General features: G+C 35.8%; 1 protein-coding gene across 2 annotated transcripts; it reads right to left on the bottom strand.

Moving 5' to 3' along the window:
• Nucleotides 1-3,194: 3,194 nt before the first annotated feature.
• On the bottom strand, nt 3,195-25,319 carry LOC123533522 (uncharacterized). Of its 2 annotated transcripts, none has more exons than XM_053519628.1 (8): nt 24,549-25,319; nt 22,798-22,852; nt 21,594-21,665; nt 19,655-19,767; nt 18,239-18,452; nt 13,355-13,486; nt 10,897-11,037; nt 3,195-10,076 (listed from the first exon to the last, which is right to left on the bottom strand). In XM_053519628.1, the coding sequence occupies exons 1-8, from the start codon at nt 25,255-25,257 to the stop codon at nt 10,007-10,009; spliced, it is 1,506 nt and encodes a 501-aa protein (XP_053375603.1). In that variant the 5' UTR covers nt 25,258-25,319; the 3' UTR covers nt 3,195-10,006. The 2 variants fall into 2 exon arrangements, with proteins under 2 accessions (XP_053375603.1, XP_053375604.1); XM_053519629.1 differs by having other exon boundaries at nt 25,020-25,319.
• Between the last annotated feature and the right edge of the window lie 275 nt (nt 25,320-25,594).

The raw sequence follows: 25,594 nt of genomic DNA, 5'->3' as shown, positions 1-25,594 counted from the left end.
CACAATATATGCACATCACAGCAAATTTGTTTACTCTAGCAGCTGTATTTGCAAATGGAATTTTAATTTTGTGGTTGTTTAGTAATCATTGTAAGTCTTTTGTTTTTCTAAGTCCACAAAAAAACTCCTTACCAGGTAGAGATATCTTAAAATACACCTAAAATTGGAAAGTAACATCCATGTTGTACCACAGAAAAGTGGTCTTGTTTTTTGCCTATGGTCAATTATAAAAATGTTACAATATAAGTTATTTATAGTAACAACTTAGGGAAGTTAATCTTAAAAAAAAAAAAAAAAAAAAAAAAAAAATTGTAAATCCACACAAAAATCTTTACCAGGTAGAGATTGGTCAAAATACACCTCAAAATTGGATGTAGCATGCATGTTGTACTACAGAAAAGTGGTCTCGATTTTTCCCTACGACTAGTAATGAAAAAGTTACAATAAAAGCTATTTAAAGTAACAACAAAGGGAGGTAATTCTAAAGAAGGGAACTGCGCATGACACTTCTTCTCATGATGGTGTATAATTGTGCCAAGTTACATCAAAATCCCTCCATGAATGAAGAAATGCTTCGGACAAAGTCATTCTTGTATCTGACCTTTGGCCTCTAAGTGTGACCTTGACCTTAGACCTAGGGACCTGGATCTTGCGCACGACACTCTGTCTCGTGGTGGTGAACATTTGTGCCAAGTTATATCAAAATCCCTCTATGCATTAAAAAAGAAGAAATGCTCCGGACAAGGTTTTCATTCTTGTATCCTTTGACCTCTAAGTGTGACCTTGACCTTAGACCTAGGTTCTTGCGCATGACATTCTGCCTCGTGGTGGTGAACATTTATGCCAACATATATCAAAATCCCTCCATGCATGAAAAAGATATGCTCCAGACAATTTTTTTTAAGAAAATATGATAAAGGGGAATAACTCAAAAAATAGGCAAGGTAGAGTTATTGTTCTTGCACACTGCACTTCCTCCCAATGTGTTCTATCAGTGTATGAAGTTTGAAGAAAATCCCTCCAGTACTTTTGGAGTTATGCTCTGGACAAAATGTTTTAAGAAAACAAGATAAAGGGGAATAACTCAAAAAATAGGCAAGGTAGAGTTATTGTTCTTGCACACTGCACTTCCTCCCAATGTGTTCTATCAGTGTATAAAGTTTGAAGAAAATCCCTCCAGTACTTTTGGATTTATGCTCTGGACAAATTTTTTTAAGAAAATAAGATAAAGGGGAATAACTAAAAAAATAGGCAAGGTAGAGTTATTGTTCTTGCACACTGCACTTCCTCCCAATGTGTTCTATCAGTGTATGAAGTTTGAAGAAAATCCCTCCAGTACTTTTGGATTTATGCTCTGGACAAAGATGATTGCGGACGGACGGACGCACGCACGGACAGAGAGCATTTCTAATATCCCCTTCGCCTTTGGCGTGGGGATAAAAAAGGGGCATAATTCTTTCAAAATTCAATTCAGTGTTATGGGGATTGTTTCTCCTGGTGTAGACTTTGATAGTATATAAGTATTTTAAGTTTCAAGTCAATAGCTTTGATAGTAACAGAGATATTTGACTTTATCAAAAACTTTAACCAAAAATTCTAAGTTAAAAAGGGGCATAATTCTGTCAAAATTCAAACAGAGTTATGCGTACCGTTTCCCCTGGTGTAGACTTTGATAGTTAGTAAGTATATTAAGTTTCAAGTCAATAGCTTTGATAGTAACAGAGATATCTGACTTTATCAAAAACTTTAACCAACGCCGACACCAACGCCGGGGCGAGTGCAGTAGCTTTACATTTTCTTCGAAAAGTCGGGCTAAAAATGAAAAGAAAAGAAATATTGGTGGGGGGAGGGATGCATGATCAGTGGTGGGTATGACTGGGTGGAGGACCGAGGTGGCGGAATAATGGTACAACTTGCATGTTAATAAATATTCATGGAAGGTTTAAAAAAAATCTAAAATAAGGATTTTTTTGTGGGGGGACAGGGGGAGGGGGGTGACCAAGGCAAGGGGGGTAGGGGGGTTGGGAGGGGGAGGGGAGTGATCAAGGCAAGGGGGTGACAGGTTTGGGTACACAACTTCACATCTTTATAATAAATGTTCATGGAAAAGAATGAAAGAAATTTAACGAAATTGTGTGTGCACAACCACATTATGGTGATCTAAATTCAGTTGAAGTTTCATAGTTCTAGGTCAAATATATCAAAAGTTATGAAGCAGAAATTGCCATATTTATAGTGCCCTATATAGTTAACACTAGAAACTTCTAAGGGCCATAACTCTGGTGTTACTTGGGCAATCTGGCTGAAATTTGACAGACCGCATAACCTCACAGTGGTGAACATGTATATGAAGTTTTATTTAAATATTCCCAACTATTTCCTAGATATGGCTCCGGACGGACGGGCGGAAGGACGGACAACGCCAAAACTATATCCCTCAGACTTCGTCAGGGGATAACATGCACACTCAACAAAAACATGCATAGTCCACCAAAACTACATTCAAGAACCCCTATTAAATTATTAGCAACCAGTTGAGCATCACAATTCTAGTCATTTTACTTGTTTATTTAAAACAAATCCATGAAAAACTTGAGGTCATACATTCACAGACTTCTAATATTTGTATATGTAGCAAACTGAAGGCAGGAAGAATTCGTGATTTCTCTACTTTACTAACAGACGCACAAAACAATGATCAGTGAGTCCATATGTTAATATGTAATACTGCCAAGGACTGTTGATGTATCATGCTTCAAGAGAAATATGTCACAGCGCTTTTCAGGAGGGTAAAACAACAAGCGTCTGATATACGTTTTGACAGCCTCGTATTGGCATAACTAGGCAGTTGACCGGTGGACCTTTTTTCGTCAGTCCATACACGGTAACTCTTTCGAAGATTTACTCGTATCACGAGACTCGGAGTATGCCGGTCATAAAAAAATCTTCAAAAGGTCTTCATCAACTGTTAGATCTCAAATTCCTGTTGGAACTAAAATACCTTGGCAATACCTGTTGGATGTTATAGCACCTGAATAATACGTATATTATCTTACCTGATAACCCCTGGGTAATACCTCCTTGGACATTATAATGCCCAAATTATATCTTTTGGTCCAAATAATGTCCTTACAATACTTCATGGACCAAATAATAGTTATATTCACATACATTTGTATAAAAAAAAAAAAGTGTTAGATCTAAAAATCTTTATTTTGAAACAACAACTGCAGTCTATGGTATTGGTGTTTAAAGTAAAATATTGCACAAAACAATAGGCACTTCAGAGATGGTTGATAAATGACTTACTTCAGTTGTTAGTGATACAGATAATAAAACACCAGTCTCAAAACTCTAACATCTGACTGGCTGTTTCTAGGCACAATCCTGAATTCAACCAATGAAAGTGAAGCATTTTGAGACTGGTCTACAAACTTGTGGCCAGATCTTTTTGCGAAATCAACATATTTCTACATACAAGTATAGTACTGTAGTCTACCATGAAACAAGATAGTCATGATTGCCCTAAATGTCGCTCACCTGAGTTTCACAACTTGCTTGAACAATTTTGTTAGTGCGTCCCTGAAAAAAAATATCTGTGAAAATATTTTTTAAACTAGACAAGTATTTTCTAATAAGATATCGAAAATATACATGTGTATTATGTACATATGAAAATGTGACTATGCTCTCAATTAGCAATGTACATGTATTTGACAAACAAGATCAATTTGAACAGACTTGATACAAGAGGGTCACTGACCCTAAAGCACTCACCTGTGTACAAGGCTTCAAGTGTGTTTGTAGAAGTACAGAGTTAGGTTTCTTCTATATTAGCCTATATTATACACATGTCACACACACTTCTGAACCTAGGGCAATAATTTGAACAATTATGGTAGACATTACAAATCTGATATCACACGCCAAATATCAAGGCTCTAGCTATTATTGATTCAGAGAAGAAAAGTGACCATGCCCCCTGGCAGCCATGTTTTTTGACAAATCCGAGTAATTTGAACAATCTTGGTAGAGGGTCACACAAGAACCATTTGTGTAAAATAATTTTAAAATCGGGCTTTCAATTTCAAACAAGAAGATTTTAAAAGTTTCCACTATATACATATAGGGAAAAGTGACCACGCCCTCTGGCGGCCATGTTTTTGTGTAAAATTATTCTAAAATCGGGCAAGCACTTTCACACAAGAAGATTTTTAAAGTTCTCACTATGACCACACCCTCTGGTGGCCATGTTTTTTGACGAATCAAAATAATTTGAACATTCTTGGTAGAGGGCCACACAAGGACCATTTATGTAAAATTAATCTAAAATCAGGCAAGCAGTTTCATACAAGAAGATTTTTAAAGTTTCCATTATATACATATAGGGAAAAGTGACCATGCCCTCCAGCGGCCATGTTTTTTGACGAATCGGTACAATCTGAAAAATCTTGGTAGAGGGTGACATAAGGACCATTTGTGTCAAATTATTTCAAAATCGAACCACCGGTTTAGGAGATGTTGTTTGAATTTTTTTTCTATTTTTAGCTCTGGCAGCCTCTATGTGCAACCAAGCAGAACCGTTTGAACAATTTTGGTAGAGGACTATGCAAGGAACATCATGGCCATGTTTCATCAAAATCCATTCATTGGTTTTGGAGGAGATGTCATTTAAACACAAATGCTGATGACGGACGACTTGATGGATGGACGCACGTATGCACGAATGACGCAGCGTGATCACAATACCTCACTATGAGCACTTTGTGCTCAGGCGAGCTAATAAGGAATATCATTTCAAAATTAGACTAGCAGTTTTTGACGAAAAGAATTTGAAAGGTGGTTACTCAAACTTTGGCAAATTAACAGATTTGTTCGAAATTTTGTTATTTGATCATTAATTAACATTAAAGAAATATCATGATGCACACACCATGAATGGATGGCAGACATCAAACAATCCTAAACTTTAAAGAATTCGAAGAAGTGCAAAATAAAGTAAAGCAAGTAAGGAACATTTTAAAAATTATGTGAACTCACAAGTGTAACAGAATTCAGCATCTCACAAAAATATTCTGTCTTAATTTATATACATACAGTGCATTATGGGCTTCAAAACGTAAACAAATCATTAGGGGAAAATAAATCAATGTAACTAATTGTACTGCATAAAACTTATTCTTACAGTGCACTGTACCTTGATTTTTTTTCATACTACAACCTTGACAGAAGATTTCAATTATTCAAAATTGCTGCCATATTCTAGATGTGGTTTTGTGGCTACCTAAATTCAAACAGCATAAAGAAGCCTGTGTGAGAGAATGGAACATTCCATTTCAACATCAAGTGAAATCAATTAGAAATGACAGTACTAAGAACTACTGTTTCAAATCTGTATTTTGCAGCTACTTTATTCAAACTTGATAGTTAAGAACTACTGTTTCAAATCTGTATTTTGCAGCTACTTTATTCAAACTTGATAGTTAAGAACTACTGTTTCAAATCTATATTTTGCAGCTATTTCATTCAAACTTGATAATTAACAGATCTAAAATAAAAATAAAAAATATTCAATGGATTCTATCTGTAAGAAATAAATTATTTAACAAGTTTTCATAAGCAGTCCAAAAAACAATTCCGATTTTTAAATTGGTCTGAAGTAAGAATAGAATCAATCATTATGGTATTAAACTTAACCCTTATCATGCTGGACACGACTGATTCTGCCTTTGTGACCAGTGTAGATCATGATCAGCCTGCACATCTGTGCAGTCTAATCAAGATCAGCACTGTATGCCATTCAATCAGTACCTTTTAGGTAAACACCCCTTTTAACAGTTAATGGTGTTGTCCAAACTGAAAGATGGACAAGTTCATTATAGAAATTCAGCAGGATAAGGGTAAAAAAGCAAGTAAGTTAATCTGATTTCTTCAACATGGAGATACATGTGCTAATGAACTGACATAAACTTTTAACATTTTCATACCCACTTTGAATTCATATAAAATATATGCAATCCTGAGCTATTTTTTGTAAATAAAGTAACTTCACATTTTCATAACAATCTTTAAAAACTAATGGAGAAATGTAAAACAGTTTTTAAACAACCTATACTTCTTTATATCAAAAGAAATTTGTGACTATCTGCAATGAATGAATCAATGATTGATTGAATGAATAGAAACAAGTTAAAACTGAATGAATCAAAGAATGGAACTGAGTTAAAACTGAATAAATGAATGACTGAATGAAAATGAGTTAAAACTGAATGAATGAATGAATGAAGAAATGAATCAATGACTTTTTTAAGAAGACTGTTGGATGAATGAATGACTGAATGTATATTGACAGAATGAATATGTGTTACAAGAATAAATGAAGGCATAAATAAAATCATAAACACTATCGAGAAACAGCGTTGGTGCTGAGATTTTGACATTTTACATTGGAAGCACTTTGTGTAATGCCAGGTTTTCATTTATATATGTGAGGAAGGGGTGTTCAATAGAAACGTAGACTGGCTCTATAACTTTGTATTACTGGTACTGTTACTGTTACAACCAGTAACATGTCCGCTAGCAACAGTACTTATCAAATAATATGACATCACACAGTAGAAAAATACAGGTTACTTAATAATCATAGTAACATTCTAGCAGACTAGTGCACATTTTGACATCTTAAAAGTAGAATGATCAAAAACTGCAAAAACATCATATACATTTCTGCAAATGAAACTCGCCTCAACGTTGCAAATTTATTTTGTAACAATCATGTAAAGGTGGTCAATCATATTTAAGCTATATTTTCTGACATTTTTCACTTTTCAAATGTTCTATCTGATTTATCTAAGGAACAAAAAAAAGATCCATTACATAGAATCAGATCCCAATTAGAAATGAATATTCTATATTGTCTTTTTTTAATTAATTATTATGTCTTTTTATAGAACTTTATAATAACCACCCCCCCCCCTCCCTTTGCTCTTGAAGCACAGGAAAAGCGGAGCATCTCTTTTCATTTCAAATAATTTCTAGTTTTACCTTAGTATATGATAGAAAGGAGCTGTTTCAAAAACATGAACCAAAAAGGCAACTTTTGTGCAGTTTCTAAATTCAACTAGTTTCAATCTAGTAACCAAGATAGTCAAAGGGAGACAACAATAACTTTAAAAACTTGCATTCCTGGTGAGTTTGGTTTAATATGCATTTTGTTATCTTTAATTTTTAACAAATATAATACAAATTAATACTTGTGCTAAAATATAATCTTTGTCGGGCAACCAGGATACAAACATCACATTTTAAAAATACCTCCAGAGAAAATCTAAAGTGTATTAAACATTCATAGTCCATAATTATACAAGTGTAAAAAATTTTTTTTTAACTTTTTGAACAAATTAATCACTGGACCAAAATCTGATCAACCACCTTTAAGTACTGGTACGTCTCCTCAAAAACCTAACATCAACTTGTCATTCTTGCGAAATAAACAATTTTTGTCTATGGCAGTCTTACAAGGTCTAAAATAAAAACAATGTCACAAGAACATACAGAAATGCAATTAAAACATTACATAATGCAAGAAATCTGTAAAATACACAGAGAAATTTCTTAACTAAGGAAGAAAGCAAGTTTTAGTTGACCTGTCATAAAATGAATCCAATAATCCACAATAGTAATAACTTGTTAGGCCGTATATACAAATAAATAGATGACTTTATGATGTCCAGAAAAATAAATGACAAACAAGAGCACCGCAATACAGAGCAATATACACCCAAAGGTATGACCTTTGACCCCTTAGTGTGACCTTGACCTTCAAGAGAGCCACCTGAAACATGCACTCAGCATGTCATCTCGATGTGGTGAACATTTGTGTCAAGTTCCTTCAAAATCCTTCAAGGGATTCAAGAGTTACAGAGCAGACACGAAATTGCTAAAGGATGGACAGACAGACACCGGCGTCACAACATATGTCCCTTCAGGCAAATAAAAAAGGAGAAATAACTACATGCTTCTGTTGTATGTAATACTTTTGTTAACAGAGACAAATATCCCAATACTAAACCTTCATTATACTTCTACAGACTAAAAATTATTAAATAAATTATGAAAAATATTGTTAATAAAGCTGACACCGTGAAGGCCCCGCTGATGTGAGCTACTGTGCTTGTACCTCAGTTAAACAAGTGACCATTAAACAAATATTATGCAAGATAAAAATTTCAGATTTGGTACACAGTAATTTTCAAAATGATCATGTATCAGTACAAATTTAAAACATCTTTATTAACTAGTTTCTAATTTTTTGCATTAGTCTACATATTTTTTGAACAACCCTCATCACTGGTAAATCAACAAACATATCCTGCATAATCTGTTACAAGACCATACTACGGGGAGGAGAAAAAAGCTAAACCATTTGAAAATTTGGTTTTATCCATTGGAAACACAATGATTTCTTTCGATACAGTCATATTTTCAGTTCAAACCGATAATGGTAATATACACATATAAAAGTTATTTAGAATTCTGATAAAGAATTCTGCATCAATTATATAACAATTTTCTTAAAACACATGAAACAATTTAAATACACTATGTATTCTTAAATGACAAGTAATGATACACAATCCACATGATCAAACATATGGTTCAATTTCAATATGACATATAAATGCTGCATTTTGACTAGCCATGTCTCATGACGACCATGTAATCTGTCAATAACATTCCTGTAACAAATTACTGAAATCAGTGTTCATTTCTTCTACAAAAGTATTTTGTCTATATCAATATGGTATACATAAATTCCACAACACGTGAATTTACTTTAACAAGGAAAATATGCACTAAATTCTTACAAATTCTAAAACACTTTCGCATATCATTTTGACATGTCATTTCTTTCACATTCATCCTGAAATGCCTTAACACCATAGTTTTACTTCACTGGCAGGACATGAAAATTTGACACTGTTTTAAAAACTTTCACTTTTAAGTACATTTCCATGATTTTGATCTTACAATAGAAGATCATCTCCTTTAAGCATTCTTTCATTTTTCCATGACACATTGCCAGCCTCCATATATGTATTCCATACAATCCATGGTTTCAACAACATAAACTGTAAATCATTCTTTGATTTTCTAATATGATCCTTCCACATTTCCATTAAGTTATTTTTGTTGGGTTTAACGTCGCACCAACACAATTATAGGTCATATGGCAACTTTCAAGCTTTGATGATGGAAGAAGACCTAGGTGTCCCTCCAAGCATTATTTCATCATGAGCGGGCACCTGGGTAGAACCATCAACCATCCGTACGCCAGCTGGATGGCTTCTTCACATGAAGAATTCAATGCCCGGAGTGAGGCTCGAACCCACATCGATGAAGGGCAAGTTATTTGAAGTCAGCAACCTTAACCACTCAGCCACGGAGGCCCCACATTTCCATTCATGTCAATGATTGAATCATCCATATGGTAAGTTTCGTGATTTTAGCCATAATTTTGTCAACAACCATTTCCGTGGTTTTAATATCAACCATAAAGAGTCATAAATATTTCCATGACAATGGTTTTTAAGTTTTTATTGTTTTATGGGGGATTGAGAAGTTTTTTATACACATCTGAGTCTGGAAGACATTTTTATTTCTGGCACAGACAGAACACACCACAGACTGCTGTATGAAGAGATTACAGTTTCTTTCCTTACATTTCTAATGTTATTCCATCATGTGTGTGTGTTTTCCGATCTTCTCAAAATAAAGGATACATTCTCTTCCTTCAGTAAAATGTGCACCTTGTCCTATTAGCTGGAGATTCTTTTTTTTGTAACTCAGTGAGTTTTAAATACTGTTTATTACCACAACCTGTAAAACAGCCTTATACTAGCACACTTCTACACACTTCACGGAGTAAACAAAGCTGTCTGCACAATAAAGGTAAAAACCTCTTGAGTCAATGTCCAATGACACCTGTGTCACTGACACTTGTATTTTACAGAATTTCATCATCTGGGTCTGTTTCCATGCCACTGTCATCCAGGTCTATTTCTCTCTCCTCACAGCTGTAATAACAGAATTGTTACTATTTTTAGACATGGTACATGATTGCTTCATATTTTGTAGCCAGCATAAAGGTATGGATAGGAGACTATTCTTTACTGATGTATGAATAATATCAAATTAAATTTGGGCTTCCCAGCATACTTTAAACACTTACAATGTTTTTCCTACCCAACCCCTCCCCCACGCACCCCCTACACCCACTCCCACCAAAAAGAGATATTAAAACAGGAATTTTTTCCTCCCATTTAAAGCTCTAACTTCCCTTATCTCTTCAGCAAATTACTTTAAGTTTTACTTCAATTCTAAAATTTCTATTGCAAGTATTAATAACTTTGATTACCTACAAGCATACCTTGTGTAATAAGGTATACAAGCTCTGTGTGTGTGTTCGGGTTTAACGTCTTTTTCAACAGTTTTTCAGTCATATAAACGACGGTGTCTACTTGTAGAAGTGAGCACAATGCCCAACTTAATAGTGCTGCCTCACTGGAATATCACATCGTAGACACGTGACATGATACCCCACCCAGTCACATTATACTGACACCGGGCTGACCAGTCCTAGCACTACCCTCTTAATGCTGAACACCAAGCGAGGAAGCTACTAGTACCATTTTTTACGTCTTTGGTATGACGCGGCCGGGGATCGAACCCACAACCTCCCGCACTTGAAGCGGACGCTCTACCACTAGGCTACCGAGGCGGTACTAGTATTACAAGTATTAGGCAATGGCTGTGTTCAACACAAGTCAGAATTGTGTGACAGAGCACTAGTTTAAATCAATAATGGTGAAAATATGTGTATAATGTAACCTCAACCTTGGTACATTTGCAGATATTGAATCTTCCATCATGTCATCACAGTCAGGACTATTATCAGTCTCCTTGTCAGGGTCATCCTCTTTCTTGGGAGGAATTATTCCTGGACTCCACAACACAACCTCCTGGCATGGGTTACGTCTGCAATATATAGGACATCGTAATAAACAGTACTCAGCATCAACAAGATCTACTGTTAAGCAGGTAAAACATCACAGTGCAAAATAACTCAACAAACACTGTCGTACATGATCCACTCTTTCATTGTAACAAATAAATTTAAAAGGTAAATTTTGTAGAATTATACCGACAACAAGCAGCTCCTCTAAGAATGTGGCCTACATTCAGATTTCCCAATGTTGGAAATACTTACTGTTCTTCTCAATCCAATGAGGTCTATATACACCATAGTGACCATACAACCAATTTTTCAGAAGTAAGACACTTCACCAGAAACTGTACATTAAATTAAATTCTGTCTAACCTACAGCCCAGAAGAAATGACAAACAAATCTGTACAATTTTTGTTCTTGCTGTCTGGAATTGCTCACATCAGTGTATTTTCTTAAGACTTTTATCACTAAATCAACATGATCAAAGCTACCATGAATAATTTCTTTGCTTTTCCAGCAGATGACACGTTTCAGTTCAAAATTATATTAAGTCATAACATTAGAGGGCATAAATTAATAGCCCCAAGTCACTCAATCCATCTTGACTATTTGGCCTTGAATATTCTGTGACACCTGAATGATAACAATTGTTTAGTTTTAAAAAAATAAAAAAATGTCAAGTGTCTCCATTTGAACAATTCCGAGAAAAGACCTTACAAGAATGCTATAGGCGGAGTTTAATAAAGATCTGCCAAGCAGATCAAAGGGAAAAAAAGTCATTTAAAAGATACTTATGTTTTTCAGCTCTAGCCCCCATTCAATGGGCTAAGTATTTGAAGAAATTTAACTGAGAACTTTGTAAAAATGTTACAGATCAAGTTTAATAAGCACTTCGTGAGAAGAAGTTGTTCAAAAGTTTTCTATTTTCAGCTCTTGCAGCCCTACTTTAATAAATACTTGAGAGCGGACTTATAAAGAATGTTACAGACCATGTCTGATGAAGATCCATCAAACAGAACATGAGAAGAAGTGAGCCGTGCCATGGGAAAACCAACATAGTGGGTTTGCGACCAGCATGGATCCAGACCAGCCTGCGCATCCGCGCAGTCTGGTCAGGCTCCATGCTGTTCGCTTTTAAAGCCTATTGGAATTGGAGAAACTGTTAGCGAACAGCATGGATCCTGACCAGACTGCGCGGATGCGCAGCTGGTCTGGATCCATGCTGGTCGCACACCCACTATGTTGGTTTTCTCATGGCACGGCTCAAGTCATATAAAGGTATTTTTTTTTTTACCTTTAGCGGACCTTAAAAGGAATCAAGTGCCCGCATTTGGTCTAACCTTAGAAAAAACCATGCCAGAATGCTAAAGACAGTGTAATTCTGAGCAGAAGTTTAGAACAAAAGATAAAAGTCTAAGTTAAAAAGTTGAAGAGTATTTGATCTATCCAACTCTACAAATTTCTGTCAGGATATCAACAAGTTTACTTGGGCACCCCTTTATTAGGTCAAACATCAAAGTATGCACAAGATAAATATATTTATCCAAACTATATCATATTAATATATACAAAATGTATCAGTAAAAAGTTTAAGTTTAAAAGTTTGCAATTTCCATAAATAAACAAGAGGGTCATGATGACCCTATATCGCTCACCTGTTAAACTTGGCCTTGGAATCATCAATATAAACATTCTGATCAAGTTTCATGAAGATAGTGTCATAAATGTGGCATCAAGAGTGTTTACAAGCTTTTCTTTTTTATTTGAGTGGTGACCTAGTTTTTGAAACCACATGACCCAGTTTCTAACCTGGCCTAGGAATCATCAAGATAAACATTCTGTGCAAGTTTGTATCAAATCAAAGCATAAATAAAACCTCTACATGGCTGAAAGGGCCAAAATAGAAAACAGAGATATTGTGCCAATACAAGCTGTGTGCAAGTTTGATTACAATCAATTGCAAAATGTGACCTCTATCATGTTCACCAGCCAAAATAGCAAATTTTGGCCCTTTAAGGGGCCATAAAACTGGAACCAATGAAGGTATCTGGCCAGTTTTAAAAAGGAACCGAGATATTATGCCAATACAAGTTGTGTGCAAGTTTGATTAAAATCAATTGCAAAATGTGGTCTCTATCGTGTTCACAAGAAATTGTGAACGGACGACCAATGGACGGGCAACAGACGGACGACGGACAAAAGGCGATCACAAAAGCTCACCCTGTCACTATGTGACAGGTGAGCTAAAAACACCAAGTACTGAAATCACAGCTTCTTGGTTGGATGTAAGACATATTAACAGATCAGACTGATCAGAAAAGCCTAATATATCAGCATATACTTACATCTTATCTAAAATATCTTGAGGAAGGACTGTTTTTAACCCAACTTTTATTCCATCAACAATATGTAACACTGGTTGTGAATTTGTGGAGTCCTCGTTTTCGGATGTAGAATCTTCATCTATCATCTGTAACCTGTAACAGATAACAAATCTTCTTCTTTTTTGTTTTACAATAAAAAAGCACTTATTTTATCATATAAAGATACATTTTGGTGTACTTTGTATAAAGTTAACTACCAGTAAAAATCTCAAATTCTAGTCAAAAGCAAGCTGATATGTAATTTTGTATGTTGTGAAAATGACCTTTGACCAAATAACCTCAAAAAACAATAGGGGTCATCTACTGACTACAGGCAACCATCCTATGAAGATTGATAGCCAAAGCCTTATCTAATTCTTGAGCAGAACCTGTTTTCAGTCTGTATGTCACTCTGATCTTGACCTACTGAACCCCAGAACAAAAGGGATCAGCTACTAACCACAGGCAATCATCCTATGATGTGTTCTTTAACTGTTGAGTGAAAACTGTCAATCTAAAGGCCACTGTGACCTGTTGATAGCCAGAACGAAATGGGTCATCTTATGACCACAGGCAACCATTTAATGAAGTATAACCATTGCAAGTTCAAACAATATCTACTTATTGTTTGGAAACCAAAATTAATGGTGTAACAACTGACTGAAAGACTGACAATAAACAGAACAATAAAATGTTAAGAAGATTTTTAAAGTTTTTTCCTATATAAGTCTATGTAAAACTTGTGACCCCTTTGGCGGGGGCCTCTTTTCACCCCAGTGGCACAATTTGAACAATCTTGATAGAAGACCATAAGATGATGTCACATTCCAAATATCAAGGCTCTACGCCTTGAGGCTTTGGACAGGAAATTTTTTTAAGTTTTTCCTTTTGGTTGCCATGGCAACCAGACTTCTGCATGGAATTCAATTCTTTGAACAAGAGGGCCAAGATGGCCCTAGGTTGCTCACCTGAGAAACGCACCATAACAGTGTAAACACGTTTAACCTTGTGATTTCATGGAAAAAAATATTCTGATCAATTATCATTACAATTGGAACAAAAATCTTGAGTATAAATAAGTATTTTCTTTGATTTGACCTAGTGACCTAGTTTTTAAACCCAGGTGACCCATATTCGAACCTCACCTAGATTTCATCAAGGCTATCATTCTGACAAAATTTCATGAAGATCAATTGAAAAATACAGCCTCTATTGCATACAGAATGGTTTTGTTTGATTTGACCTAGTGACCTACTTTTTGACCCAAGATGACCCATAATCTAACTTAACATAGATTTCATCAAGGCAAGCATTCTGATCAAATTTCATGAAGATCAATTGAAAAATACAGCCTTTATCGCATACACAAGGTTTTTCTTTGATTTGACCTAGTGACCTAGTTTTTCACCCGAGATTACCCATTTTCGAACTCGGACTAGATTTCATCAAGGCAATCATTCTGATCAATATTCATGAAGATCAATTGAAAAATACAGCCTCTATCGCATACACAAGTTTTTTCTTTGATTTGACCTAGTGACCTAGTTTTTGACCCGAGATGACCCATTTTCGAACCCGGCCTAGATTTTATCAAGGTTATCATTCTGACCAATATTCATGAAGATTAATTGAAAAATACAGCCTCTATCGCATACACAAGGTTTTTCTTTGATTTGACCTAGTGACCTAGTTTTTGACCCAAGATAACCCATTTTCGAACTCGGCCTAGATTTCATAAAGGTTATCATTCTGATCAATATTCATGAAGATTAATTGAAAAATACCGCCTCTGTCGCATACACAAGGTTTTTCTTTGATTTGACCTAGTGACCTAGTTTTTGACCCAAGATGACCCATTTTCGTACTCGGCCTAGATTTCATCAAGGTTATCATTCTGACCAATATTCATGAAGATCAATTGAAAAATACCGCCTCGCATACACAAGGTTTTTCTTTGATTTGACCTAGTGACCTAGTTTTTGACCTGAGATGACCCATTTTCGAACTCGGCCTAGATTTCATCAAGGCAATCATTCTGGCCAACATTCATGAAGATCAGTTGAAAAATACAGCCTCTATCGCATACACAAGGTTTTTGTTTGATTTGACCTAGTGACCTAGTTTTTGACCCGAGATTACCCATTTTCAAACTCAGCCTAGATTTCATCAAGGTTATCATTCTGACCAATATTCATGAAGAATAATTGAAAAATTCCCCCTCTATCGCATACACAAGGTTTTTCTTTGATTTGACCTAGTGACCTAGTTTTTGACCCCAGATGACCCCTTTTCGAACTTGTCCTAGATTTAATCAAGGTAATCATTCTGACCAAGTTTCATGAAGATCAGTTGAAAAATGCAGCCTCTATCGCATACACAAGCTAAATGTTGACAGACAGACGACAGACAGAGGACGGACGCCGGACATTGAGTGATCAGAAAAACTCACCTGAGCAGTGCTCAGGTGAGCTAAAAAGGGGACATGACTTATAACATATTGGTGTCAGCATAATGGACCTTGTGTTATATCATGTGGGTGATGATGTGGAACAACTAATTTAAGTTTGATTAAACTCCATTTAGTGACAAGAGGACAATGATGGTCCTGAATCGCTCACCTCTTCCCGCATGACCCAGTTTTGAGTATGACGTCGTTTTTTCTATTATTTGACATAGTGACCTAGTTTTTGAGCTCATGTAACCCAGTTTTGAACTTGACCTAGATATTATCAGGATAAAAATTAATAAGATCCATTGAAAAATATGGTCTCTTGAAGAGAGGTCTCAAGGTTTTTCTATTATTTGACCTATTGATCTAGTTTTTGAAGGTACGTGGCCATCTTTTGAACTGTAGCTAGATATCATCAAGGTGAACATTCTCACTAACTTCCATGAAGATCTCATGAAAAGTATGGCCTCTAGAGAGGTCACAAGGTTTTTCTATTTTTATACCTACTGGCCTAGTTTTTGACCGCACGTGATCCAGTTTCAAAACTGACCTAGATATCATCAAGGTGAACATTCAAATCAATTTTCATGAAGATCCATTGAAAAATATGGCCTCTAGAGAGGTCAAAAGATTTTTCTAATTTTAGACCTACTGACCTAGTTTTTGACCGCAGCTGACCCAGTTTCAAACTTGACCTAGATATTATCTAGATAAACATTCAGACCAACTTTCATACAGATCCCCTGAAAAGTATGGCCTCAAGAGAGGTCACAAGATTTTTTTATTATTTGACCTACTGACCTAGTTTTAAGGGCACGTGACCCAGTTTCAAACTTGATCTAGATATCATCAAGGTGAACACTCTGACTAATTTTCATGAAGATCCATTCAAGGGTATGGCCTCTAGAGAGGTCACAAGGTTTTTCTATTTCAAGACCTACTGACCTAGTTTTTGATCGCAGTTGACCCAGTTTCAAACTTGACCTATATATCATCAAGATAAACATTCAGACCAACTTTCATACAGATCACATGAAAAAAATGGCCTCTAGAGAGGTCACAACGTTTTTTCATTATTTGACCTACTGACCTACTTTTTGAAGGCACGTGACCCACTTTTGAACTTGACCTAGATATCATCAAGATGAACACTTTCACCAATTTTTATGGAGATCCATTTAAAAGTATGGCCTCTAGAGAGGTCACAAGGTTTTTTTATTTTTAGACCTACTGACCTAGTTTTTGATCGCACATAACCCTGTTTCGAACTTGACCTAGATATCATCAAGATGAACATTCAGACCAACTTTCATACAGATCCCATGAAAAATATGGCCTTTAAAGAGGTCACAAGGTTTTTCTATTATTTGACCTACTGACCTAGTTTTTTAAGACACGTGACCCACTTTCAAACTTGACCTAGATATCATCAAGATGAACATTCAGACCAACTTTCATACAGATCCCATGAAAAATATGGCCTCTAGAGAGGTCACAAGGTTTTTCTATTATTTGACCTACTGACCTATTTTTTGACGGCATGTGACCCACTTTCGAACTTGACATAGATATCATCAAGATGAACATTCTGACCAATTTTCATGAAGATCTCATGAAATATATGGCCTCTAGAGAGGTCACAAGGTTTTTCTATTTTTAGACCTACTGACCTAGTTTTTGACCGCACGGGACCCAGTTTCGAACTTGACCTAGATATCATCAAGATGAACATTCAGACAAATTTTCATAAAAACCCCATGAAAAATATGACCTCTAGAGAGGTCACAAGGTTTTTCTATTATTTGACCTACTGACCTAGTTTTTGATGGCACGTGACCCAGTTTCAAACTTGACCTAGATATCATCAAGGTAAACGTTCTGACCAATTTTCATGAAGATCTTGTGAAATATATGGCCTCAGAGAGGTCACAAGGTTTTTCTATTTTTAGACCTACTGACCTAGTTTTTGACGGCACGTGACCCAATTTCGAACCTGACCTAGATATCATCAAGGTGAACATTCTGACCAATTTTCATGAAGATCTCATGAAATATATGGCCTCCAGAGAGGTCACAAGGTTTTTCTATTTTTAGACCTACTGACCTAGTTTTTGATGGCACGTGACCAAGTTTCGAACCTGACCTAGATATCATCAAGATGAACATTCTTACCAACTTTCATAAAGATCCCACGAAAAATGTGACCTCTAGAGTGGTCACAAGCAAAAGTTTACGGACGCACACACGGACGACGGACGCCGCACGATCACAAAAGCTCACCTTGTCACTTTGTGACAGGTGAGCTAAAAATGTTGAAAGGGGGCCATCCAAAGATCATTCCATGAAGCCCGAGTGCCTAAGCTAAGCCTGTGCAAGGAATGTTTCACTGTATCTATTCAAATTACTGAAAGTTATACTTTTCTTCCAGCAGTTTAAAATCATGCCACTGTCTTTGACTGTGTCGAAGAAATTCACTGTGACAACCATTCTGCTGTGACTGTCTTGGGTAATGTGTATCTGACATGGTATCTACCCCTCCCTGACCAGTGTCCGACATCATATCTATTCGTCCCTGACCGCTGTCTGACATCACACCATTCCCTCTTTGACCTGTATCGACATACTGATTTCCTGAAATGATAAACACCAAGAACTAACTAAAATGGGGTAATCCTTCACAAGGCCACCTTCAAACTAGTCTTAATTATTTGTTTTACCACCAAAAAGATTCTAGAATTATTTCATTTGTTAAAAGGCGGTCAAATGGCAACCCTTTATATTTCTGTGAACTTGTGAAGGGTCAATAAAGTAGTTTATACTAATTTGTTTTAGCTCGATTGTAATGGAAGCTTCAGGCTTACTGGAACCACTCTCGAGTCTGCTACCTGGAAAAACCAGTACTGGTGTCATGTGAGAAGTCATGGTCATGACCCCAGTGGGGCTTGAACCCACAACCCCTGGATCGAGCAGCCAACACCTTATCCACTACACCACCGCTCCCCTTAGTCAATAGATTTCACCTTCAGTTAAGCTAAAAACAAGTGCTTGATTAAACAAATCAGCTATTAACTGTGGAGGGTCACTAACAATCAAAATAATTCTTGAAAACCTTAGAAGACCATTTAACTTTTTTTTTTCAACTACAAACTTCTATATTATTAGAATGTCACAACATACATCTCTCATAGGCTAGCAAATTTTATTTGTTAAACAGCAGTTACTTTAACAATTCTGTTTTAACATACAGAATATGTAAATATACAATGAAAATATTAAAAACTTAATTTCCTTTACTTTTTAAAGACTGGTGTTTTACTTTGACCAGACAGTATTCAAAAACACAAGCCAACTGAATTCTATATTAGTTAGGTATTGTCTCTAATATATTCAAATTATATTTTATGAGTATTTACAATTATTATTTTCATCATTCTTTTTATTTTATTCAAAGAGAAGCTACATGTATATAATATAAAATCTCAACAGGCTTAATTCATGTATCTTTTACCAAATATCCTCTAATTAACAACCTCCCCTCTAATAAAAACACCCCCGTCCCACTATCTTTTCTTTTCAATTTGAATTAATTTGGTCACAAGTGAATACTAACGTGTGCATCCTATGAAGTTTGATTATTCAATATTGTAAGATGAAACATTATCGAGTTTTAATCGGAAACCAAATGATCTACTGACATTGGGATCGATCAGCCAACTGCTGACTGAGTGAAACAGTATTCACCCTCTTCTACAAAGGAGCACATACATATGTACACATTTACTGAGGACTTAACAATTTCTTTTTTTAAATTGACATATAAATCCAATGCAAACCTGTAGGAATGCTGCCCCCTGGTGGTGGCGAGAAGTTGTGTATACGTAAATCCTTCATGTGACTGGCTATTTTGTCCTCTGTCAAATGTATCTTATTGCTCGGACAACCTTCCCTGAAAGTACATAAACGTTACAAGAGTTGAGTTGTCACAGGAGACAGCGCGCTGACAGCGCGCTTGACTATTTCGATGCTGGATAGTTAAAACTTGGCACATCTGGGGAAGTTGGAGCTGTCACTGGAATGCTTAATGACTCCAATGTGGATGAAGATATTGGAAAATTACTCAAGTTTGCGTCAAATATATTTACTAATAACAGAGATAGAGATGAAGTGTATCAAAACATTAAATTAGTATAAAAGGGACATAACTGAATGAATTTCATGAAAAAATTCTGCAAAGGTAATGCACCATGTGTCACATCATATGGCTAATAATGTTGAACAACTATTTTAAGTTTGAATCAAATCTATTTAGTAATAACTGAGATAGAGCGAAAGTGCATAACAACTTGAACCTAAAATTCTAGTAAAACGGAGGCATAATTCATAGCATTTTGGTACAAGCATTAATCAAATCAAATGAGTAACAACAGAAATATGGTGAAAATAGCATCAAAAAATCAAAATTAAACTGAAATTCTGCATATAGAGGGGACTTAATTCGCAAAATATTTGTGCCAGGATTACAGACCTTGTGTCATATAATGAGGACAATGCTGCGGAAGAACTAGTTTGAATCAATTTCATTAAGTAGTAACAAAGGTAAAGTGAAGGAGCACCAATATTAACCTGAAATTCTAAGTAAAAAGGGTGCATAATTCATGAAATACTGGTGCAAGAGTTATGGCCTTTTTTTTTTTTTTTTTTGGATTTAACGTCGCACCGACACATGATAGGTCATATGGCGACTTTCCAGCTTTAATGGTGGAGGAAGACCCCAGGTGCCCCTCCGTGCATTATTTCATCACCAGCGGGCACCTGGATAGAACCACCGACCTTCCGTAAGCCAGCTGGATGGCTTCCTCACATGAAGAATTCAACGCCCCGAGTGAGGCTCGAACCCACATCGATGAGGGGCAAGTGATTTGAAGTCAGCGACCTTAACCACTCGGCCACGGAGGCCCCTAGTTATGGCCTTTATGCCATACGATATGAATGGTACAACTATTTTAAGTTTCAATCAAATCTGTTAGGTAATTATAACCGTTACAGAATGAAAGTGCATCAAAACTTTAACATAAAATTTTACTTAAAAAGGGGCATAACTTATGACATATTGATGCCATTATGGCTTTTTTGTAAAATGATGTGGATGATGATGTGAAACAATTGCTGTAAGTTTGAATCAAATCCCTATTGTAATAAGAGAGATATAGTGAAAATGCATCAAAATTAACCTAAAATTCTATGTAAAAAGGGGCATAATTCATGAAAACTTTGTGCCAGAGTAATGGACCTTGTGTCATATGATGTGAGTGATGATGTGGAACAACTGTTTTAAGTTTGAAGCAAATCCATCAAGTTATTACAGAGATAAAGAGAAGAAAGAGAAAGTGCATAAAAACTTTAACCAAGATGGGGACGCAAAGGATGCCGATCCCGACCTTGACATCAGGGTGAGTAGAATAGCTCTCTATATACTTCATATAGTCAAGCTAAAAATCTATGCAAAATCCGTTGGCAGAACAGAACACATAAATGACGACATTACCTATGATCAGGAAAGAAAGGGATCAGCTGTACCGTCTAGTTATAGAATCATAACACTGATAAGCTCATGAACAATAATCAAGAAGTAATTAAAATGTCATTTTTTACTAATCAAACAGTTATGACTTCTTGCTAAGGTTATTAGTTTTCATGTTCAGCATTTCTAAGAAGTTATGAACATTGATTTACAGTTTTAGATATTATAAACAATGACAGTGAGATACGTACTCTATTGTGTCAATTGTATGTCGCCTCTTCGCTCGTCTAGTTAACTCACTACATGAAGCCACCGGTTCATTCCTAAAAATAAGATTACAAATTAAACATCAAAAAGTAAGTCCTAATTTACAAAAGTATACAGAAACAATCAAATTCTGTAAATTGTTGAAAGGAATTAAAGAAAACGACGGACCACTGGAAACTTTAAGGCTATGAGCATATTGCTTGGCTCATCTAGAGTTTCCAGTATTGTACAATCATCAATATTTGGGGATAATTAATCTTTTGTGGATTTCATGGTTGAATCAATCCAAGAAATTAAATCAAAAAGAAAAAGTAAAATTCACATTTATTTTATGTTCGAAAGTTGAAACACATGAATAAATATCCTCATGAAATAGCCGCTTTGGCCAAAACCACAAAATTTTATGCCCGTAAAATGGTATATCACAGTTTCCGGAAAATGGTATTCAGCCCATATGAACTGACTGCGCAAGACCTGTAAAAATGTGTTCATCTTCAATTTTAAATTTAAATAAACTCATTTCAACAACTAAACCTTTATATGAGAATGAAAGTGTTTTGAGTGTTTGGGACTAGCATATTTTTCAACTATTTTTCAGTGGTATAAACAATGGTGTCTACTTGTGAGCAAAATGCCCAACTTTATAGTGCTTTATAGTGCTGCCTCAGATGGAATATATTTCTATAGACATGTGACTTGATTGTAATTTTACAAAATTATACCATTAAATTTTATCTTATTTTACTGTCAGTAACCTGATAAGCTTTAAAACCAGTTAAGATCATATGAGTTTTGTTTGTTTTGGGTTTAACGCCGTTTTTTAACAGTATTTCAGTTATGTAACGGCGGGCCATTAACCTAACCAGTGTTCCTGGATTCTGTACCAGTACAAACCTGTTCTCCGCAAGTAACTGCCAACTTCCCAACTTCCTTCAACAGTGTCTTCTATCAAATCATCACAGAGATCATAGGCCTCGCCCGGGGATCGAACTCACGACCCCGTGATCCATAGATCTACACTCTCCCTACTGAGCTAAGCGGGCGGGTAAACATCATATGAAGATTCTTACTGCACTCTACAGCTGTTACATATAACATTCCATTTATTGGTTTTCAAGTTTAACTGCCATCATGAAATCTCTCTTAATTTACAACCTTCAAATGTATATAATATACAACTGTACTTACATTTGTGGTGAATAAAATGTGTTGGTTCCAGCGCTGGCATTTTCCTGTTGAGAGACTGAAAAATATACAGCGTACTGTTTTAATTTTTTTCATATATAATTATAAATGGGGACAGGGGACAGAAAATTCCATATTTTGCAGAAGGTGCACATGTATCAAGTCCTAAAATCTTTTTTTCCCCATACACTTGTTTAGTACATATTATTAACAATTTTAGCACAGAAATACTGCTGGTACATATTATTAACAATTTTAGCACAGAAATACTGCTGGTATTCACTTGTGATGTAAGAATTTTTACTATGGGGAGGGCATTAGTAAGGAAAATTAAGGTATATAATTACAATATCATGTCTTTATAATAGGGATGGGAACGAATACTGAAATCAATATTCGAATATTCGGTTTGCCATATTCGAATATATTCGAATATCCGGTTTGTTTTAATGGAAGCTTTAAATTCTTATTAAGTGATTGCCATATACTTGTTTAAAAGTATGTAAATAAGGCCTAAAAATGTTTGTTTCGGGTAACCCGACCGTACCTAGTTAAACCCGCCGACCCTAGCGGTTTTTTTTTCACAATTCTGTCAGTATAATCATGAACTTATTTAACTAATCCAGTATTTTAGCTTCAAAATGATACAAAAAAAATCAAATTAATTATAATTTAGACTGTAACTTTATCTAAAACTAGCAGGTCGTCTAATTTAAGCATGTGCGGCGCTGTTGTATTACCGCCGCCATTTTTAAAATTTTCAATCGGTGTGTAAAAAGCCAATAAACTTAACGAAGGCAGACTTAAACCTCCTTTAACATGATCTTATGCATTAATCATATGTTATATCTTGATTTTATTATAAACTACTTCAAAATTTATTTCGATTACGGCCAATTGCGGATGAAAACCAATTCTGCGGGCGGTCTGAAATGTCGTACAAAATATTGTAAAAAGCTTGACAATATCTACAAGTTTGGTATTGTCTTCGAAAAAAATAATTGTAAAATTTGTTACATAAAGCAGGCGCCAATAAAAATGAACAAAAGATAAAAAGGCTTCACATTCACGCTTGTTGCAAACTGTTAATCCGTAACGATGACCCCTGCTAATTATGCATTGCAACTGTCTTGTTAATTGGACAATTTTTGACATGCATCATTCTGAAACATTTACGCCTGTTGCAAACTGTTAATCCCTAAAGGTGTCTTCTGCAAATTGTGCATTGCTATTTTCTTGTTAATTGGACATCAAAATGATATGCGATAAAAAAACATGACAGGTTTTATTCTGCAGAATTAGCATGCTGATATTGCCCAAAATCAACGATACTTATTTTGAAAAAATATATATATACAATAATTTACGAATATTCAAATTTGATTTTCATATTTGAATATTCGACTGATTTTCGAATATTCGTTCCCATCTCTACTTTATAATAATAAGTTTATATGCAAGTTAGGCTGGTGTTTTAACTACTACCTTATCCAAACTTTGGAAACTTAAATCTCAAAATATGTTCACATGCATTGCATTATCAATAAGATAGAAGTGAGATTTCAAATATAAATGTTGAGAAAATGTATTTGAGATCCTGTAGCCAGGCCTGAGATACTGTAAACTAGGCGAGGGCCCTTAAATTAAGACACTGGTGCCCCACTCCTCCCGTCACTATGCATATTTTTTACTATGGCAGGGGCTGTAACTCTCAAAAATCTAAAGTGGCGGTATTCGTAAAGTCAAACTCCTACCTGTAAAAACCGAGAGACCCTGTGGACACGACACAGAGCCATGATGTAACCAACGCGTCCTCCTAGGTACTGCATGTTTCCACTGGGCGTTACAACCTGGTGCAAATGTTTGTGGTCTTAATAAACGATTTTGTGTAGTTGCTGTCAAAGCAGGGGAATGAAGGTAGGACTGCGTCGGTGTTGTAAATGTGAAGTTGTTCATGCAAGCTTGATTATGAGACCCCATATAATAAGCGTTAGTACTGTCTGAGTTTTGAGATACGTTTGAATTTTGAGCTAACATAGGTCCCTGAAGATCGCATAAATCTGATGGTTTCATTTCCACTTCTGCTTCAGTGGATGAATTAGACATGTCTATAAACGGTGATCCCAGAGGTGTGACCCCTGTTCCTGCAATATAAGGTTCATTCTCGGCCACATTAAGCCGAGAACCAGCAGAGTTATAGTCTATGATGTTTGTTGAGATTCTACCTGTATCTAATGCACAATTCGGTCCAAGTGTTGGGTTAGGTGCTGCAAGGTTTGGTGTATTAGACAAGAGAGGAGGTCGAAGTAATTGAACACTGTCACCAAGTCGAGACACGCCAGGGAGATAGTTATTGTTGTTGTTCATCATTATGAAATCCTGAGAGGGCACATGTTCTCGGCTGCTGAAATCCTGAGAGGGAACAGGTCCCCGGCTGCTAACAGTGAAAGGCTCACTCATCATTTTTCAAATTGCTCTTAAGAATTTACATCTGAAATATACAAATTATATATGTAAAGTTTCTCCATAAGAATCTTATTGATATATGTATTGTCTACGTTTGTTAATAGTGTATGTATTAATACATCACTATATGAAATTTGTCCTGGAATTTCTAGTTTTTAATGGGACAGAGAACAAGGTGAACTTGTTCTCCGAGTATGTACAGTCACAGACCTGTGTTTGGTGCCAAATGTCTTAGTGTGAGAAAAATGTACAGTAAGTCCAGGGCTCGAACCGATGGCCCCTCGCTTGTGGCACGAGAGCTTTACAGACTGAGCTAACAAACTGCCTGACACAC

This window comes from Mercenaria mercenaria, chromosome 12, assembly GCF_021730395.1.
Source record: "Mercenaria mercenaria strain notata chromosome 12, MADL_Memer_1, whole genome shotgun sequence".
Classification (NCBI taxonomy): Eukaryota; Metazoa; Mollusca; class Bivalvia; order Venerida; family Veneridae; genus Mercenaria; species Mercenaria mercenaria.
Note: the sequence above shows the minus strand (reverse complement) of the source record. Positions and strands in the feature narration are given on the sequence as shown.

Excerpts from the sequence above, each read along its gene's own strand:
- LOC123533522 (XM_053519628.1), bottom strand. The coding sequence starts at position 25,257 with ATGATGAGTGAGCCTTTCACTGTTAGCAGCCGGGGACCTGTTCCCTCT. Across the intron at positions 21,666-22,797 it reads ACATTTTATTCACCACAAAT|GAATGAACCGGTGGCTTCAT; the intron begins GTAAGTACAGTT and ends TCTTATTTTTAG. Across the intron at positions 10,077-10,896 it reads ATATCTGCAAATGTACCAAG|CTGTGAGGAGAGAGAAATAG; the intron begins GTTGAGGTTACA and ends CTGTTATTACAG.